At 43.2% G+C, this 18,318-nt stretch overlaps 1 protein-coding gene across 2 annotated transcripts in view; it reads left to right on the top strand.

Annotated features, from left to right (window-relative positions):
* LOC122797194 (SREBF chaperone) overlaps positions 1-18,318 on the top strand; it is a 2,019,897-nt gene that overhangs the window by 459,531 nt on the left and 1,542,048 nt on the right. The window contains exon 7 of one of the 2 annotated variants that reach the window (XM_044066018.1): positions 1,601-1,761. In XM_044066018.1, the coding sequence (XP_043921953.1) occupies positions 1,601-1,761 (161 nt within the window). Of the gene's footprint in view, positions 1-1,588; positions 1,762-18,318 lie in introns of both variants that reach the window. The other variant, XM_044066017.1, reaches the window with a different exon arrangement.

The following is an 18,318-nucleotide window of genomic DNA, read 5'->3' as shown; positions in this document are numbered from 1 at the left end:
TCAAGATTCTTGTTGTAGATGCATCTCTCACACTCTGTACTAGAGTGAGTTATTAATAGATCGTTGTCCATTTACGAGGCAATTGCTGACACTGTCTGAAGAGACCTAAGTCAACAAGGTTGGTAGGAGAAACAAAGGGTGGTCCAACAGTCCATAATGCTGGGTTGAACACTGTTGTCACTAGGGGTTGCTTTTCAGGATTGATCAAGGAGGAGCTCAGTGGATGGATAGTTCTGCCTGTTTTTTTTTTTTTGTTTTGTTTTTTTTGTTAGTAATTTAATAGGATTCAGCTCACAAGCAGTATTTCTTTGACTGGGAAAGTACTAAGGATGAGGACTACACTAATATGCTACATCTGTAGTAACTAAGGGAAAAACTGTTGAATTAATCTGTCCAGCTGTTGCGCAGCAGTGTGTGATGCTGCGTGACGAAAAACAAGCAGAAATCTGCTCAAATACAGGGCTTGAATACCAGAAGTTAAAAACTTGAAAACCACTTTAAAAGGTTAAAAAGAACCAATGAGTATGGTTACTCCAAGCCCTAGACCAGCCACCCTTCACCAGACAGGTTGCATTTAGCACAGTCCTTTCACTAGAGAACTTGTACAGAACAAACAGCCACTACGGACAGACCCAGATACAGCAAACCTGTATCTGGACTATGCTACAGCTACTAGCTACCCTAGTTTCAGCGGGAACCAGTAGAAAATCTTTAACACAGCAGAAAAATAGCAGCGAGACACTAAAAAAACATTTAAAATGGCAGAATATCAGGAAGGAGTCTCTAAAGAATGTTTTAAACAGCTAACAAATCAATTATTGTAACTCTCTTGGTGGGATTTCATTTGGAAAAAGCAAAAGGGTAGTAGGAGTAAGCAAAATTCTGATGATTACTGAGCACCTAGTTCTTGTCTCTCAATAAAAGTTTGGTCATATAGCCAGATTGAAAAATTATGATGTAAAAGGAGAGACTGAATAAAAGGTCCCCGTTTTGCCAGTATGGAAAGTATGCCATTTACCTTATGGTTATTTGTACATTGCTTATGTAGTACCCAGCATCAGGATAGTACACACAAACAGTTATTTTCTGAACCAAAAGGCTTAATATCGTCACATCTGATATGTAACTAGGCATCTCAGTCTCCTCAAAACATCATCAAGGAAAGGATTTAGAACATTTTTGACTGAAGCGGAGGCAGGAAAGGCTTGACTGGTAGAGACTAGAATGCTGATAGTTGTGAATTCTCAAAGCTGCAGGATAGTGCTTGTCAGCAAAGTCCTAATGAAGATGTAGAGGCTGAGGCAAGCATTACCTTTTTTAGATTTACAGTGTAAAGAGTTGTATGTTGATCCCAATACATGACTCGTACACAGTCTCAAAATAACCAGTTTAAGTGCACAAGTTAATGATTATATTATCTCAGGTTTGTACAAAGTGAATGTGTGGTTGTGTTGGCTAGGTATAGTAGATGGGTTGAGTTGTAATGATTACATGGTTTATGATGTACATATTAATCTTGCATTTACCATGTGTGGTAAATTTGGTAAACTGGTGTTTTACCAAAAAAAAAAAAAATAACTTTTCTCAGGTTCTTGAACAGCCTTCACTCCCGATTGAAGAAACTTCACCCCAGCAAAAACTGCACATTAAAGGAGGAGCAGATAGTCCATGTACATTTCAAGGAGGAGATTGGTGTTGCAGAGTTGATCCCATTGCTCACCACATACTTCATCCTGTTTGCATACATCTATTTTTCTACAAGTAAGCACTTTTTCATTCCTGCCACAGTATACATTGTTTATACAAGTCTTTTGAGTATATGTAGAAGTATTCTTTAAAACTACCCTGGTACACTTTTGCATATTTTTGAAGTGTATCTCCAGATCTTTCTTTGAGAATTCTTCAAACAGATTGTGTCCTCATATAGTAATATTGTTTGGTGTTCTTACACTTGACCACTGTCTTTTAACAGTGATTCAGTCTTGGAACAGCATTATGTAAATGTAATTTTGTCATGCTGTTTGATATTAAAGGAGTATTTTCTCCATTTTGATTCCATTTCTTTCCTGTCACATGCTGGGGCTACAGCGTGACAGCTCAGTGCCGTCCAGCTTTTAGATGTTCATCGTGTTACACTGCTGCAGTCATTACACTTGGGTTATCCTGCCATCAGGCGGTCCCGCAGTCGGCCAGAGTTCCAAAGTCTTGGTCCGGCGTCGGTTGCTGTCGCTTCTTCCCTGACGTCAGTGCGCCAGGGGTATATAAGATGCATCCGACGCCATTTTCTTCAGTCTTTCTTGCCGCGCGGTGCCCGAAGCAAAAGCAGTTCGCAGGTGTCGGTCGGCCGACTCCTGAGATTTTCGAAGTCAAATTTCAGATCCGAAGTCTTCAATAAAGCTAAGTACCCTGTTGGGGAAACTTTTTTCTTGCCTCAGACCGATGTCAGAAAAAGTTAATAATTGTATTTCTTGTGGGAAGCAAATACCTCATAAGGACTTCCACTCTTACTGTATTCCATGCCTAGGCCCTGATCACAACGTCACTAGTTGTCGGTTTTGTGCTAGATTTAACAAACACACTATAAAACGACGTTTTGATTTTGCTTTGCACTACTTTGGCCGAAGGTTCAATTATATAATGCCGTCGGAACAACCGACCGCAATTCATAAAAAACACAAAGACAAGGATAAAGACAAGCATCCGAGGTCCAAAACGGACGACGAAGCCTCTTCTAGGCCAGTCGCCGGTTCTCAGTGAGGCGCTTTTGCAGCCCCTGACACCCGCTACCTCAGAGCCACAGGCCACCTCCGACTCCCACGTGGAGACAACTAGGCCTCTGGAAACTCATGGTATTGGGCCTACGGAAACTAATCCCTCAGATGGGTCTGGAGCCGCTGAGCAGGCATCGGCTTCTGAGGGTGTTTTCAGACCTTCACAGCATACCATTAAAGCAGCAGCCAAGACAAAAACACCATTAAAGACAAAGAAGCAAGTACAGCACTCTCCAGGACAGTCCTCCATGCCTAAGAAGCAGATGCTCAAAATGGCCGAAGACCTCATTACTCAAATCAGGGGTTCCCATCCCCCTCCTGAGAAAAGGCCTAGGCAGGATACAGACTATGGTTACTCTGATCAGGTTTCCATTTCCTCTGATTCCTCTTCAGACCAGGGATACTCTCTACCCCCGTATGAGGACTCTGATGCTGAAGAATCTATCCCTTCAGCCTCTCCTCCTGAGGGTTACTCTTTTGGGGAAACTTTACATACCATGAGGGAGCATTTCCATTGGGAAAGCCAGGATTATTCAGAATCCAAGAAAAGGCTCAGGGACTTTCTTTTATTGCCTCAGCACAGGCCTTTTGCTATTCCACCTGTGTTAGATATTGTGGATGATGTGTTCTCTGAATCCAGCTTATCTCCTCATTCTTTGCCCCCTGCTCCAGCCAAGCCAGATAGGTATTATAGAGTCCCTGACTCTCACAAGTTTCTTTATAAAAACCCTTCTGCTGACCCAGAAACCATTTCCCAGGGTCCCAAAGGGGTTAAGGCTTCCATTGCAAAAAATCCAGTCCCCTCTGACAGAGATTCCAGAGCATTGGATAGATGGGGGAAGAAAGTTTACACTTCTGCAACTTTAGCAGTAAGGGCTTTAAATTGCCAGTTTCACATGCTTAAGTACCAACAATATTTAATGGCTCAGTTAAAACAGAAAATGCTTACAAGCTCAGAAGCTCCTGACTATAAAGAAATGCAGAATTTATTGCATGCAGTTGAACAGGTGGGAAAACATACTCTGCAATGTGGTTTTGATTCTTCAGAGGCCTCTTGTAGAGCCGCAGTTACAGGTTCTGTGATTCGAAGAAATGCTTGGTTAAAAGAACAGAGTTTACCTGACCATGTTAAGGCAAAATTATTGGATGCTCCTTTACAGCATGATACCTTGTTTGGTGTTGAGGCAGAAGAGGTGTTAAAGAAAATGGAGGAAAAAGCTAAATCTATGCAAACAGTCAATGATTTCTTAGAGGTACAGCCACCTCGATTTAGCAGAAATTGGCCTACAAATAATTGGTCCTTTCCAGTGTCAGACAGGCCACAGAGAGGCAGATACAGACGCCCTAGAGGCAGATCTCAACCCCAAGGCTCTTACAGACAACGTCAGTGGGGTACCTCAACCCCAAAAGGAGGTGAGGACAAGTCTCAGTCTTACAGGAAACAGTCCCAATGACTTCCCCCTTCGTATGCCAAGCACTTCCCTTTTGGCAGCCCCCTTGGGGGGAAACTAGCACTTTTTTATCAAAACTGGCAAACAATCACCCAAGACAAATGGGTTCTGAATATTGTGTCTCAAGGATACAGGTTCCACTTTCACACTTTACCAAGGCTAAAGGGAATGCCAAACCTGCCACAAAATCAATGGGCAGAGGCTCAAAAACTAATTTCAGCCCTCATGGACATGAGAGCCATTCAAAAAGTACCACAGCAGGAACAAAGACAAGGATTTTACTCAAGACTTTTCCTGGTCCCCAGAAAGGACAAAGCCTGGAGACCCATACTAGACCTTTCAACTCTAAATACTTACCTGGATGTTCCGAAATTCAAAATGTTGATGCTACAGCAGCTTCATTCCCATGCTGGGCAAGAAGGCTTGACTTGTTACTCTGGACCTCAAAGAGGCATACCTGCATGTCCCTATCAGACAAGATTGCAGAAGATACCTCAGATTCAAAGCTGGTACAATGCACTACCAATTCTCTGCACTGCCCTTTGGCTTATCTACTGCGCCCAGGGTCTTTACAAAGTGCCTGGCACCAGTAATTGCATTTTGCAGACAAAAAGGAATTCAAATATATCCATACCTGGACGACTGTCTCATTCAAGCAGAGAAAAAGGACATTCTTCTAAAGCATCTGGCATTTGTAAAAAGGCTGCTAATTTCTCTAGGGTACACAGTAAACGAAAAGAAGTCAAAACTAGTACCCTCACAACAGATAATATTCCTGGGTGCCAGCTTGGATACAACGGCCCAGATGGCTTATCTCACGCCAGACAAACAAGGACAACTGATTCAGTATTTTCAATTACTGGCAAAAAAGTCCCATCTCCCTGCAAGAAAAATTCTGCAGGCCCTGGGATTCATGGCATCCTGCATACTACTAATTCCATATGCCAGACTGCATATGAGGAAATTACAATGGTACCTAAAAAGTGTTTGGACTCAACACTCTCACAGTTTAGAAACAGTAATACCAATAATTCCCTGCCTACAACAGGAGTTTCGATGGTGGGCACAGGCATGTCACCTCAACAAGGGTCAGCCTTTCACTCAACCCACAGCCAGGCAGACTGTAACAACAGATGCTTCGGATTACGCCTGGGGAGCACACATGGCAGGAAAATGTATTCAGGGCAAGTAGACCACAGACCCAAGTGTATCTTCACATCAATCAAAAAGAGATGTTGGCTGTTCAAAATGCCTTAACAGCTTTCAAGGACCTTCTGCATCCAGGACAATTATTATTAAAGACAGACAGCACCACAGTAATGTGGTACATAAACAAGCAAGGGGGCACTCATTCTTATCCCCTATGCAGGCAAGCCATGACCTTGTGGAACACAGCTCTAACTTATCAAGTTCATCTGCAAGCACAATTCCTGCCAGGAAAGAAAATACTCTGGCAGACGATCTCAGCAGAAATATCATGGACCCTCACGAATGGAAATTGAATCCACAAATCTTCAGCATGGTAACACAAAAATGGGGGTGCCCAGACATAGATCTTTTTGCCTCCCCACTGAATTGCCAACTACAAAAATTCTGCACAAGGACTTACCACACACAAGCATGGAAAGTGGATGCTCTTTCGTTCAGCTGGAAAAGCCTAAAAGTTTATGCCTTCCCACCACTGCCTCTCCTTTCAAAGGTACTCCTAAAAGCCAGACAAGAAAAACCACAGATGATCCTGATTGCTCCTGACTGGCCACGCCGGCAGTGGTACCCAATCTTAAATAACTTAGCTCAAGGCCCACCATGGATTTTACCTCAAATTTCACACCTTCTGACTCAACAAAACAATCAGATCCTGCACAGTCAGCTCAAAACCCTAAACCTGGCTGCATGGCAGATTCATTAGTCAAACAGGCAACACCTCTCTCTAAAGCTGTTATGGATGTCATTTTGGAGGCCAGGAGGCCTAGCACCAGGAAATCTTACTCAGAAAAATGGAAGAGATTCTGTGCCTGGAACCAGGCTCAAAGCCTTGACCCTCTTGTCCCAAACATTCCTCAGATTTTACAATACTTAACTGAGATGCTGGACAAAGGCCTATCCTTCTCATCAATTAAGATCCACGCCTCTGCCATTTCAGCTCATTACAACACGGATCCTCCTTTATTCTCTCATCCCTTGCTAAAGCAGTACCTCAGAGGGGCTAAAAACATAAGACCACCCCGGAGAGCACCAACACCAACGTGGGACCTCAATTTTGTTTTGGAAAAACTGAACTTGCCACCTTTTGAGCCAGCCAATACAGCCGATCTAAATTTTTTATCATGGAAAACAGCTCTGCTCCTGACAGTAACTTCAGCACGAAGAGTCTCAGAGCTACAGGCATTAATGGCAGTGGAACCTTTTATAATATTTCATCGGGACAGGGTTTCTTTATGGACAAACCCTACCTTCATGCCAAAGGTGGTATCTAGTGTGGCTCTTAACCAAACCATCCATTTGCCAACTTTCTATCCAAACCCCCAGAATAAAGGGGAGAAACTTCTGCACTCTTTGGACATACACAGGCAGCTACGCTTCTACTTGGACAAAACAAAAGCTTTCAGGAAAACTGAGCAACTGTTTGTAGCATATGCTGCAGGTTCACAGGGCAAGGCTATCTCAAAGCAGACTATTTCCAAATGGATAGGACACTGTATTCGTTACTACTACACACAGCATGGAAAATCAGTCCCTAATAACATTAGGCCACATTCTACCAGAGCAACAGCTACTTCAACAGCCTTTCTCAGAGGAGTACCAACCAAGGAAAGTCTGGAGGCTGCAACTTGGAGTTCAGTGCACACCTTTACCAAGCATTACCACTTGCCTCTCTACTCTAAATCCAGAGCAGGATTTGCCACTGCAGTTCTGCAGGGCCTCATAGCCAATCCTAACTCTTTATAGACCAGCCACCCAACCTTAGCTTTGGGATTCTACCCAAGTGTAATGACTGCAGCAGTGAAACCCGATGAACATAGTACAGTTTTGTACCTACCATAAATGTAGATGTTCGAGTGTTCACACTGCTGCAGTCCAGGTTACCCTCCCTCCATCCCCTCTGTCCTAGCTGGAATTATCTATATCACCTTTGTGGTGTATTTTGCTTGTAACTGAAGGTATTGTTTTTATTTTTTATGTATGTTTTATTAGCAATATGTATCGCCTACCTACTTGGGGGCACCTGTCATCTGGGGCAAGAAAAACTGAAGAAAATGGTGTCGGATGCATCTTATATACCCTTGGCGCACTGACGTCAGGGAAGAAACGACAGCAACTGACGCCGGACCAAGACTTTGGAACTCTGGCCGACTGCGGGACCGTCTGACGGCAGGATAACCGAAGTGTAATGACTGCAGCAGTGTGAACACTCGAACATCTACATTTATGGTAGGTACAAAACTGTACTTTCTTCTTTGTCATTTTCTTTCCCCTTAATTGGGCTTTCTTTGAGGCAATTCAGTATCATAATTGATGATATGTGATTATGTCATACATATTTCTGCTTGGGACTTCAGTGCTATATCATTATTTGTTTATTGTACTAAGGTGATGGTGCAGCAGTACAGGTGAATTCTGTTTATCTATTAATATTAATCAGGTAATAAGACGGTGATGTGAGGCTGTAGAAAATTGTGTCCTTCAAAAGAGCAAAAGAGGAGGTGGGCAAGGTAGGTGGTAAAGTGATCAAGGGTTAAAGATAGCCAAGATGTTCAGCAATATACATTAAGGAGATGAAAGGAAAATAATATCATAGAAAAGATAGGCATGAACCAAAAAAGAACAAGAGTGGATTCTCTAAGTATGTAGACTAAAATAAGATCTTTGTTGGGGATGTGTTGAGTCAAATAGACATTAACCTCACATCGAGGAACTGTAATGATAATTTACAGTATGTAGAGGAGACTGATATTGACAGTGCTAAAAAAGCAAGAAGCTATCAATGCCTACAAAATGGGCAAAACTCTGTCCAAATCTAGTGAATTTTGTGGCAAAGCAATTTTATTTTTTATTTACTTACTGTTTGTCAGGATTATTTATCTTAACCTCTATCCAGCTTCTTAAATTATGATTACCTATCTTTCCAGTCACTTGCTTCACCTGAACTACCTTATCCCTAGATGTGGGTTGGGCCAATACTAAACCTTTTAAGCATTGGGATAGAAGCTGAACATTTGTGACAGGGAGTCCTCTTCAATTGTAAGTTGAAGACGAGTCTTTCTTAATTTATGTATCCATGTTATTCTGGTCTGTAGTCCCACACATTGCATTTGACTGCTTATACATTATGCTGCTCAAATGCATACAAGGTAAGATACCACTGACAGCGGCATTACCTTAGTTCTCAGACTAATTTATGTACTAGTTACCCCTCTTAATACATCTGCTAGGGGTCCTAGCCATTCCCAAGCAAAGTTGTAGGGATTCAGCCAGGACAAATGAACTTGCAAGAGGCAAATTAACTTCAATGATGAGCATGATAAGTGAGCATAATGTTTCAGCCTTGTCCATGATGTCACCACATCCCCTGGGCCCAGTTTCTGCAGAGTCGTCTACCATTAGTGACTCGCATAAGGGAGACTATCGTGCCAGACTACACTGGTTGGTATGTCACAAATAACAAACATATACCTGAAGTTTCAATAGGTGAATATCCTGTGTCACTGTTGGAAAGATATCTCATGATCAAGCATCGGACTAAAGGCCTACCTTGGTTGATAACCGAGGATGATGACTACATATCATAAGTTAAGAAAGCCCATTTTTGGGCAGTTTAGAGATGCCAAGCACACGTCCAAGAACAGAGTCAAGGAAGCCTTATGTAGAGCATATGCCTACTGCAGTTACTCAACCTCAAGACTGATTTTCAGTAGCCTAGGGATTCTTAACACTTCTCCAAGGCTGGCAGTTGGACCACAACAGACATTCAGCATTCGTTGACCATCCCTGCAGTTGGAGTAGGGGCTCCACACCCAATCTGGTAAAGGGTGGTTTGAATTCTGATGCTTCCCAGGAGGATGAGAATGACCTGGATTTACAGGTCACAAATGTTTACTCCCCGGGTTACAATACAGACAGAGATGAGGTGTTAACCTCAGGCACCTAACAAAGATTTTTTCACCTGTAGGTATACCTTAGCCCTAAAGATGGACCACTTTCATTGGCAGGCTCCAAATGCCCAGAAAATAGCTTTGAAATGATGGGGTTATGATTCCCCAATAACCTCTAGCAGTGTCTTCTTTTTGAGGCATTATTAGGTTATGACCCTACCCCAGTAGCCTGAAGCAGTGTGTCCCCCATTCGTAGAGCATTGCTTAATGTCTTTGAATCCAGTTCTTAAGACCTAGAGTCAAAATCACCGACCCCTAGAAGGCCAGACAGAATTTAGAAAATCCAAGGGCCTCATTTCTTCTTATATAAAAACCCAGTGGACAAACCATGAGACCCTTTCACTGAAAGTGGCATAATGGGGGAAAACTCCCTTTTGGCAGCAACTCCCTAACTAATTACAAAGAAAGTTGGCTCCTTGGTAGGTAGTGCAAAAAGACCTGCACTTTTTCTACTCTTTGCTTTTAGAGCTGTAAATTTTCAAATTTATTTATTGAAATTCCAGGAAGGGATTTTAAAACAGATTTTGGAATGCCATGCCTCAGAGAGGATCCTAAAGATATCCCTGTACAATTGATTCTAACAGCCGTCCAGTATTAGGTATGCATGGCATTAAATACAACATCCAGCAGCTGCAGCTGGGACCATTTTGAGAAGACATGCATATATAGCACTCAACCAGTAGATGAAGACATCAAAGCCAAGCTGATGTATTAGAGAGCTGGCTCCAGTAATTGCTTATAGCAGGTCAAAAGCCATCCACTTTTCCCATTATGTAGATGACTGTCTCAGTCTTCATAGAGGTCCAGGCAGATGGTAGACAAGGCTTGAAAATTCACCTCGAATGCTTTAAGGAATCAGGGTCTTGCCATCAACAAGAACATGGAACTTCATTCTCCTTAGGGGCACATCTGGACATCTTCTTTCAACAGGAAAGTGTCTGTCACTTAACCCAGATTCTCCCTTGCATCAGAAAGGACATCTCATGGTGGATGCCTTAGTGCTAGCTCAGTATGGGCTTCCCTTTCAGAGCACCCCAGCCCCTATGACTCTTACTACAGAGTCTTCTGAGTTAGCCTGTGAGACCTATTTGGGCACTGTTCAAGTTCAGGAGGCATATAATGCCAAAGTAAAGAAAAAGCATGCAACTGTAAAAGAGCTGATTGCAGTCTTTCTGGATTTGAAGGCTTTCTGCCACATCTTCCATGAAAGAGTCATTCACATTGAGGCAATGCCACCACGATGTGGTACATAAAAAGGTGGGACTGGCTCATACATGCTGTACAAGGTTTCAGTGCAGACCTGTTGCATAACCCAAAGAGAAGACATAACTGATTGCAGCCTCTGTCCCTACATAACAAAACATACTATCAGACAGATCTCAAGTAGACCATCACAGGTAGATGATGGACAGAGATATCTTTCTGGATCAGACCAGGATTTAGAGGTGTACCAGAAGTAGTCCTGTTTGTTTGTGGCCTGTTCAGAAGTGAACCACAGTTCAGCTGCAGAATTACAACTCTAGAAGCTTGGAAACACAAGCATTCCCTCTGAATTGGGCAGGTCTGTTTCTATATGTTTTCCATTCTATACGCTTATCCCCACAGTATTCTGGAAAAGCCAAAATTCATTCTTGTATCTCCCTTTTGGCCAAGGCAACACTGATTCATTCTTATACAGCCTGGCAAATGAAGGGTGAAAAGTTGGCTCAGCATGCAGACCTTTTGACTCGGAACAAGGGCTTCCTCCTGTACCCTCTGTGGCCCCTCTAAGGCTGACAGCTTGGATGATATCATAATAATTCCAGACAGGCACATAGGTTCATAGGTAGGTACTAGGCTATCTGCCCGGGGGCATTTATAAGCCTAGCCAGAGTGTGTCTGCTTTTGCCGCCCCATTGATTAATTAACTGATTCTCTGTCGAGCAGAGCCAATGAAGTGATCCCCCCAGGGGTGTATTTTCTGTTACCATCCAGTCATCAAGGTATCTCTTGAAGAGTGTTAGTGAGGGGCTCTGCCTAATGTAGTTTGGAATTTTGTTCCAAAGCATGGGGAGACTCTGTGACAGGAATCTGTCCCTCCAACATGTTCTATTTATTGTTGTGGCAAGGTTTAGCTCACTAGACCGCGTGGCTCACAGTGACTTTGATTTCTTTAGGTGGAGCATATCCATAAATTCTGAGTTGAACATGGCTTTATAAGTCAGGCAGAGATCACCTCTGAGTAAGCGATATGCCACTGAGTACAGCTGGAGTTTTTTCAGTCGGGCTGCATAAGACATATGTTTGAGGCCAGTAATCCTCTTGGTGAGGTACTTTTGTGGTCTTTCCAGCTGTTGGAAGTGTCTTGTGAGGGGCATTGTACTCTATGATGGGTCTGATGACTGATGAGTAGAGGGGCACTATAACCTCTTTATTTCTAGATGTGATCCCTTTAGTAATTAGATGGGCCACATGGAAGGATTTCCTAACTACTTTGGCAATATGATTGTCAAAGGAGAGATTACGATCTACCTGGGTCCCCAGATCTCTTATTACCTCTTCTGTATTAAGGGGGCTGCCACGTATGTGGTAATTCGTGGGTGTTTTGTTATTCCCAAACGGGGTGACTATGCATTTTTTGGCATTTAGCTTGAGGCCTTGACTTTGACACCAGGTGTCCGTCTCAGTAAGGCCCTTTTGGAGGATGTCCGTGTCAGCTGGAGAGTCAATTATGGCTCCCAGTTTGCAGTCTTTGGTGAACCTAGTTAGCCGTAGTCCTCCTGTGTTTGCCTGTACTTCTGAGAAGTATATGCCGAACAGTAGGGGTCCCAGGACCGAGCCTTGCGGGACACCACTTGTGACTGGTTTAGTGTCGGACCTGGAGCCCGCTATTCTTACCGTGTGAGTTCTGTCTGTAAGGCAGTTGGCAACCCATCTCGTGACGTAGGGGTTTATGTTCAGGCTGGTGAGTTTTTGTGTAATACCCGAGTGGGGAATGGTGTTGAAAGCCTTGGCGAGGTCAAGGTAGGATGTGTAAACAACCTTTCCCTCGTCTATGGCCTTGTTGACTGTCTTGAAGAAGTCAACCAGGTTTAGTAGGCATGATCTGCCCTTAACAAAGCCAAACTGGGTCGGGTCAAGTGTTTGGAGGTTCCCAATGTCTTTGTTAATGAGTTCCATGATGATGTACTCCATAGCCTTGCAGTTTACTAGGGTCAGTTGTGGCCCCTCCTTTGTGGAGAGGAATAACTGTTGCTATGTGCCATTCTGTGGGCACGTAGCCTGTGGAGAGGCTGAGGTTGAGCAGCATGTTTAGGTGTGTGGGGGGGGTTGATTCGTTCTGTAGTACGTGCAAGACGCAGTCTGGGACACCATCTGGCCCCAATGACGCTGTGTTTTTGGCTTTTGAAAGGGCTATTTTCACTTGTGCTAATGTGATTTCCGGGACACTACACTTTTCCAGTATTGTTGTGGGCCCTTTTGGGGGTGAGAGGGGGGTGAAGTTTGCACTGAATCTATCTGCCAGGATGTTGACAATATCAGTAGGTTCAGTATATTTTGTGCTATTTTGCACTAGTTCAGTGCATATCTGCGAGTTGCCACTTAGATTCTTAACATAGCTAAAGAAGGCTTAGCGGTTATCTTTTGAATCCTTGGCTATTTTTCTTTCGAAGTTAGCCTTGGATGATTTTATGACGGACCGTAATTTCTTACTGATACTGATCAGGGATGTCTTTCCTTCTTGGGATTTGCTTTTTTTCTGAACTAGTTTCCTCGTTCTGTTGTATAGCCTGTTTATGGCAGGGGTCCACCAGATTGGTTTCCTTCTCTTAGAGGAGTGAGTCTTGGTTTTGCTAGGGATGGCACGATCCATGCATCCTTGTAGGTGCTCATAGAGTGCATTTGTAAAGGTTTCTGCATCTTGGGCAGCATTATCCTTTAGCGTGGAGGCTGTGAAACTTACCGCCTCTGTCTTAAGTAAGGTGAAGTTTGCTTTAGAAAAGTTTTTACTGTGGTTTCCTTAGTTGGGGGTGGTGGTGGGTTGTGGACATCCAGAGTGATTAGTCTATGGGCTGATCTAACCAGTGGTGGGTTGTGGACATCCAGAGTGATTAGTCTATGGTCTGATCTAACCAGTGATGGGTTGACTTCGGTGTGGAACACCTGTCGCCCATGTTTGTGATGACCAGGTCCAATATGTTTTCACCTCTGCTAGGGGAGTTTGCCAGCTGATCCAGGGCGTTTGAGTTGATGAGTTCCAGGAAGCGCTGAGCCTGGGAGTTTGTACTCTAGTAGTTTTCCCAGTTAATGGTAGGGTAATTGAAATCGCCCAATGTCAGGGTGTTCGGTAGGACCTTCATGTTTTCCAGTGTCTCCAGAAAGGTGGAGAGGTGGTCCTGGGTCATGGGTAGCAGGCCACAATTTGCATTGCAGATTTGCCCGATGTTAGTTGCACATGGATGATCTCAGAGGTATCATGCTGCGCCACTAACCTGGAGGTGTAGGTATCCTTGATGAATATGGATACACCCCCTCCTTTTGTGTTTCGTTCCGTGTTCTGTGGTCGAAATGTGTGGTACGAGTTGTAGCCTGGTAGTGCTGTGGTGCTCTCTGGAGCCTTGAACCAGGTTTCAGTTACTGCACGGATGTCGAAGTTCTCCATACTGAGGAGTGCTTCGAGCACGTGCATTTTGAGATTTTATCTTCTGGCGTTGAGTAGCATAACCTTCAGTTTTTTGTTAATTGTGCTGTTTACGGAGGTGGGTTTGACTTTTGAGCCTTGCCTAAAAAAGGCACTATGGGGCAGCAAGAACCTAGGCCAGTATTCAAAAGCCTAGGGGTGACAGGTGCAAGCCGTCTCTTGCAAAGCAATGCGGCTTGTCGAGCATGTCATCCCAGGCTGACAGACACTGGATCCCCTTTGAATGACACCAGAAGCTTAGCCAATTGTTGAAATTGATCATTTTTTCTTTACACTGAGGTATCATTCTTGGTGAGGGTAGGATGCTACTCAGGGTCAGGGTCATACCAGCCTGGGCTACATGATCAGAGAGCTCTTCCATGTCTCTTTTCATGTAGTCCAGGGAGGTATGTCTCAGGTCATTCACACCAACATGAACAATGACAGAGTCGTATTTGTATTTGTTCTGGCGTGACCTGAGTGCTTGTGTTATGTGGTGGATTCTGGCTCCCGACAGGCAGCTAACAGTAACCTTTTGCTTGTCCAGCCTAGTGAGTGGGACTTCAGTGTGCCTGATTATAGAGTCACATATTACTAGTGTGTTAGGTATGTTATTTCGCCTTAAGGGCTGTGATTGTGCGGCACACTGATTTTGTGTTTTATGTGTTGTCTGGTTTGTGACGGGAGGTGCAGTTTGTTTGGGTGTCTGCTTTGGAGGTCTCTGATGCTTTTGCAGGTTTTTATTTAGAGCCTCCGAGTATGATTTTGTGTATTTATGTGTATTTTTTGCCAGTGCTGGTTTAGTAGGTCTATATGTGGCTGGAGGTGTGGTGCATGTGTTAACCTTCTCCTCTTGATGGTCAGTTCCAGTCTTGGGTGGAGCCAGCTTAGCCTCCAGTTTGGCTATATAATTGCATCTCTCGCATATGTTTTGTGGTAGGAGGAGAGGGTTGTCTACATACATGAGGCAGTTGTAACATTGCCTCAGGATACCCAGATTCACCAGCTGGACTGGAGAGTACACCTGAAATTGCCCTTTGGTCATGCCGGAATAGTAGGGTGAGCTGCTTAGTCGCTTGGTTGGTGAGGGGTGAATAAAGAGCCTTGCCCTGCTGGGCAATCAAGTGTCAGGGTATATTAGTGCTTGCTATTAGGTCTGAGCAAGTGCTGGGCTATAGGATGCTTTTTGAGTGCATAGGTTGAGAGTTAGACTACGTACAAGAGAAAAACTGAAGAGGAGACTTGGTGGAGTGGGGAATAATTTAACCTTAGCTAACCGGCACCGCCCGGCGCACAAAACCGTGCAAATGCGGTTTTAATAGCAGGGAAATGAAAGAGATAGAAATTAGCCCAAAATGGTCAATAAACTACTAACGTCTGGGCTAGAACCACTCCTCCAGAGACAGATAGGTTGCTCAAAGTTCCCTTCTCTCACAGGTGAACAGAGAAACTTCCTTCTATCCAAGTTAAGGTATGGGCAACTCAGAAACTTGTAACACAGCCCTGAATTTAGCACTAGCCTGAAAACTGGACTATACTAGCTTAGAAAGGTGGGAAACGAGGAATTTTTGGGTTTTTTTTGAAAAGATAAGGCAAAAACTGTAAAAAAAAAAAAAAAAAAAAAATACACTTAAAACAGGTTTAAACGACTTTTTAAAAGTGCAGGCAGTCAAATAAGTACAATATATGAAAAAAAAAACAAGCTTTTAAATCACAATAAACGCTGGAAAATCGGCATTTAGGCAGAAAACAGTTAAGTACAGGAAGAAAGTACAGAAAACTGATACTTAATCTCTCCAGAGTCTCTCTTCTAAGCTAGAAGACTTGTATCACTTTAAGACTTTCTAGTGCTTCCCAGTAGGTTAGTTACAGGAAAGATGGGAAACAAGCGCAGATGTGGTCTTTTAAACCAGAAAGTTGAAAGAGATGGACAAACTGTCCAAATGGTCAGTCAACTACAATTTCTGGGCCAAGAACCACTCCTCTTGTGGTAGACAGGCTACCTAGTGCTTACCTCTCCCACTGATAAGCTAGAAGGCTTTCCTCCAACACAGAAAGGCTTGCGGGGCTCAGAAGCTTGCCAACAGTCCTGAATACAGCAGCTCTTTATCTGGACTAGGCTAGTTACAGGAAAGGTGAGAAACAAGAGCAAGTGTGGCTTTTAAACCAGAAAGTTGAAAGATATGCAAAAAAACTGCCTAAACAGCCAATAGATACAACTTCTGGGCCAGGAACCACTCCTCTTGTGGTAGATAGGCTACCTAATGCTTACCACTCCCACTGATGAGCTAGAAGGCTTCCCTCCAACACAGAAAGGCTTGAGGGCTCAGAAGCTTACAAAGAGTCTGGATACAGCAAATCTGTACCTGGACTAGACTAGTAACAGTAAAGGCAGGAAACAAGCGCAAAGACAGGCTTTTAAATCAGAAGGTTGAAAGAGATGGAAAAGCTTCCCAAACGGCCGATAAACTATAATTTCTGGGCCAGAAACCACTCCTCCTGTGGTAGATAGGTTACCTAGTGCTTACCACTCCCACTGATAAGCTATAAGACTTCTCTCCAGCACAGAAGGGTTTGGGGGGCTCAGAAGCTTACCGACAGTCCTGGATACAGCAAATATGTACCTGGACTACACTAGTTACAGGAAAAGTGGGGACCAAACGCAAACGCGGGCTTTTAAACCAGAAAGTAGAAAGAGATGGAAAAATTGCCCAAACGGCCAATGAACTACAATTTCTGGGCCAAAACCCACTCTTTCCGTGCTAGATAGGCTACCTAGTACCACTCCCACTGATAAGCTAGAAGGCTTCCCTCCAACACAGAAAGGCTTAGGGGGGCTCAGTAGCTTACCAACAGTCCTGGATACAGCAAGTCTGTATCTGGACTAGACTAGTTACAGGAAAGGCAGGAAACAAGCTTAGATTTTTTTTTTTTTTTTTTACAGAATTTTTTACAGAACATGTATTCTGAGATCTTGCAAATGACCCTGAGGAAGGCTAGGAAGACTGCATCTGATGCCTATCCAGAAACCTAGACCTAAACAAAAAGCTAAAGTAGTATGTTATGAAACTTATTGAATGTACTTTCTGCTCCCTAGTTAGCTTATCATTATTTTTCAGCTTTATACGGGAACATTTGATGTGAACCAAACCAGTCTGAGAGAGTCCTCAAAGCCACAGGCTGAATAACCATTTGATCTGATGTTGTCGCCTTCATTCCTCCTCATGATAGGGTCTCGGATCTGGCTCGGCAACATTTCACAGACTTGGATCTGACTTTCAAGCTCCTCCCTCATACCCACAATGCCCTTCATCCACCCAACTACCCCAGATCTCATTTGCTGCTTCAGCGAGTCAGACGTGGATTTTGCACTTTCAAGCGTGGTATAGCTTTTCAGATAGCTTCTCTTAAAATTGTGAGTGGCTTTGGCTGTATTTCTTCCTCCCTCTTCTTCTAGATAGAGTGAGTGAGTGAGTGAGTGAGTGAGTGAGTGAGTGAGTGAGTGAGTGAGAGTGTGTGTGTGTGTGTGTGTGTGTGTGTGTGTGTGTGTGTGTGTGTACGCATGCACAGGCGCTTTTCTCTTCGTTCCTGTTTAAAAAAGAAAAAAAAGTTTAGATTAGTCTAGTAGTTAAATTTGCTGAAGATGTGTTACGTTTACTAGTTCTTGTTGTAAAAACTGCAACACAAATGAAATAAACTAAATCCACACAAAAAGGACTGAAACCAGGAGCCAGCAGGAATAAATAGATGAATAGGTATAATTACTCCAAAACAAAGAGAATCCTTGATGTCAGAGTCCACACTTCTTTATTGCAACACAGTAAATGCAAGCGCTTTCGTCTCTGCCAGAGACTTTATCAAGATACAGAAAGAAACAGGAAACACCCCATGTATAAGCCTGACCCAATTAACACCTTAAAAAGTCATCACACAGTTAATTTCCTTCACCTTCAAGCTACAAAACTTTTTTAAAACTTCCCTAAAACAAAAATATATTATAATCAATAAAACCAAGTCTTAATGCAAGTTCAAGATAAATAAGCTATAAAACACAAAGTTTGCAGTTAGAAAGGTTGGAAGCATACTAGCCGCTTAGAATGAATGCAACTGTTTGGGCAGGATTAAATACGTTTTCCCTGGCTTGTTTTTGAAATTAAAGGCACTTGAAAGGTGAGTGCCTTTCAAGTGTATTAATTTTCTTCCTTTTATATGAATGTTTCTATCATAGAAGTTTTTAAATACATTTTTAGTATGTATGTATTCTTAGAGAAGTTTTGGTCTTC

Source organism: Protopterus annectens, chromosome 3.part0 (genome assembly GCF_019279795.1).
Source record: "Protopterus annectens isolate FY-2018-M chromosome 3.part0, PAN1.0, whole genome shotgun sequence".
Taxonomy (NCBI): domain Eukaryota; kingdom Metazoa; phylum Chordata; order Ceratodontiformes; family Protopteridae; genus Protopterus; species Protopterus annectens.
The sequence above is the reverse complement of the archived record's forward strand: the minus strand, read 5'-3'. Positions and strand labels throughout refer to the sequence as shown.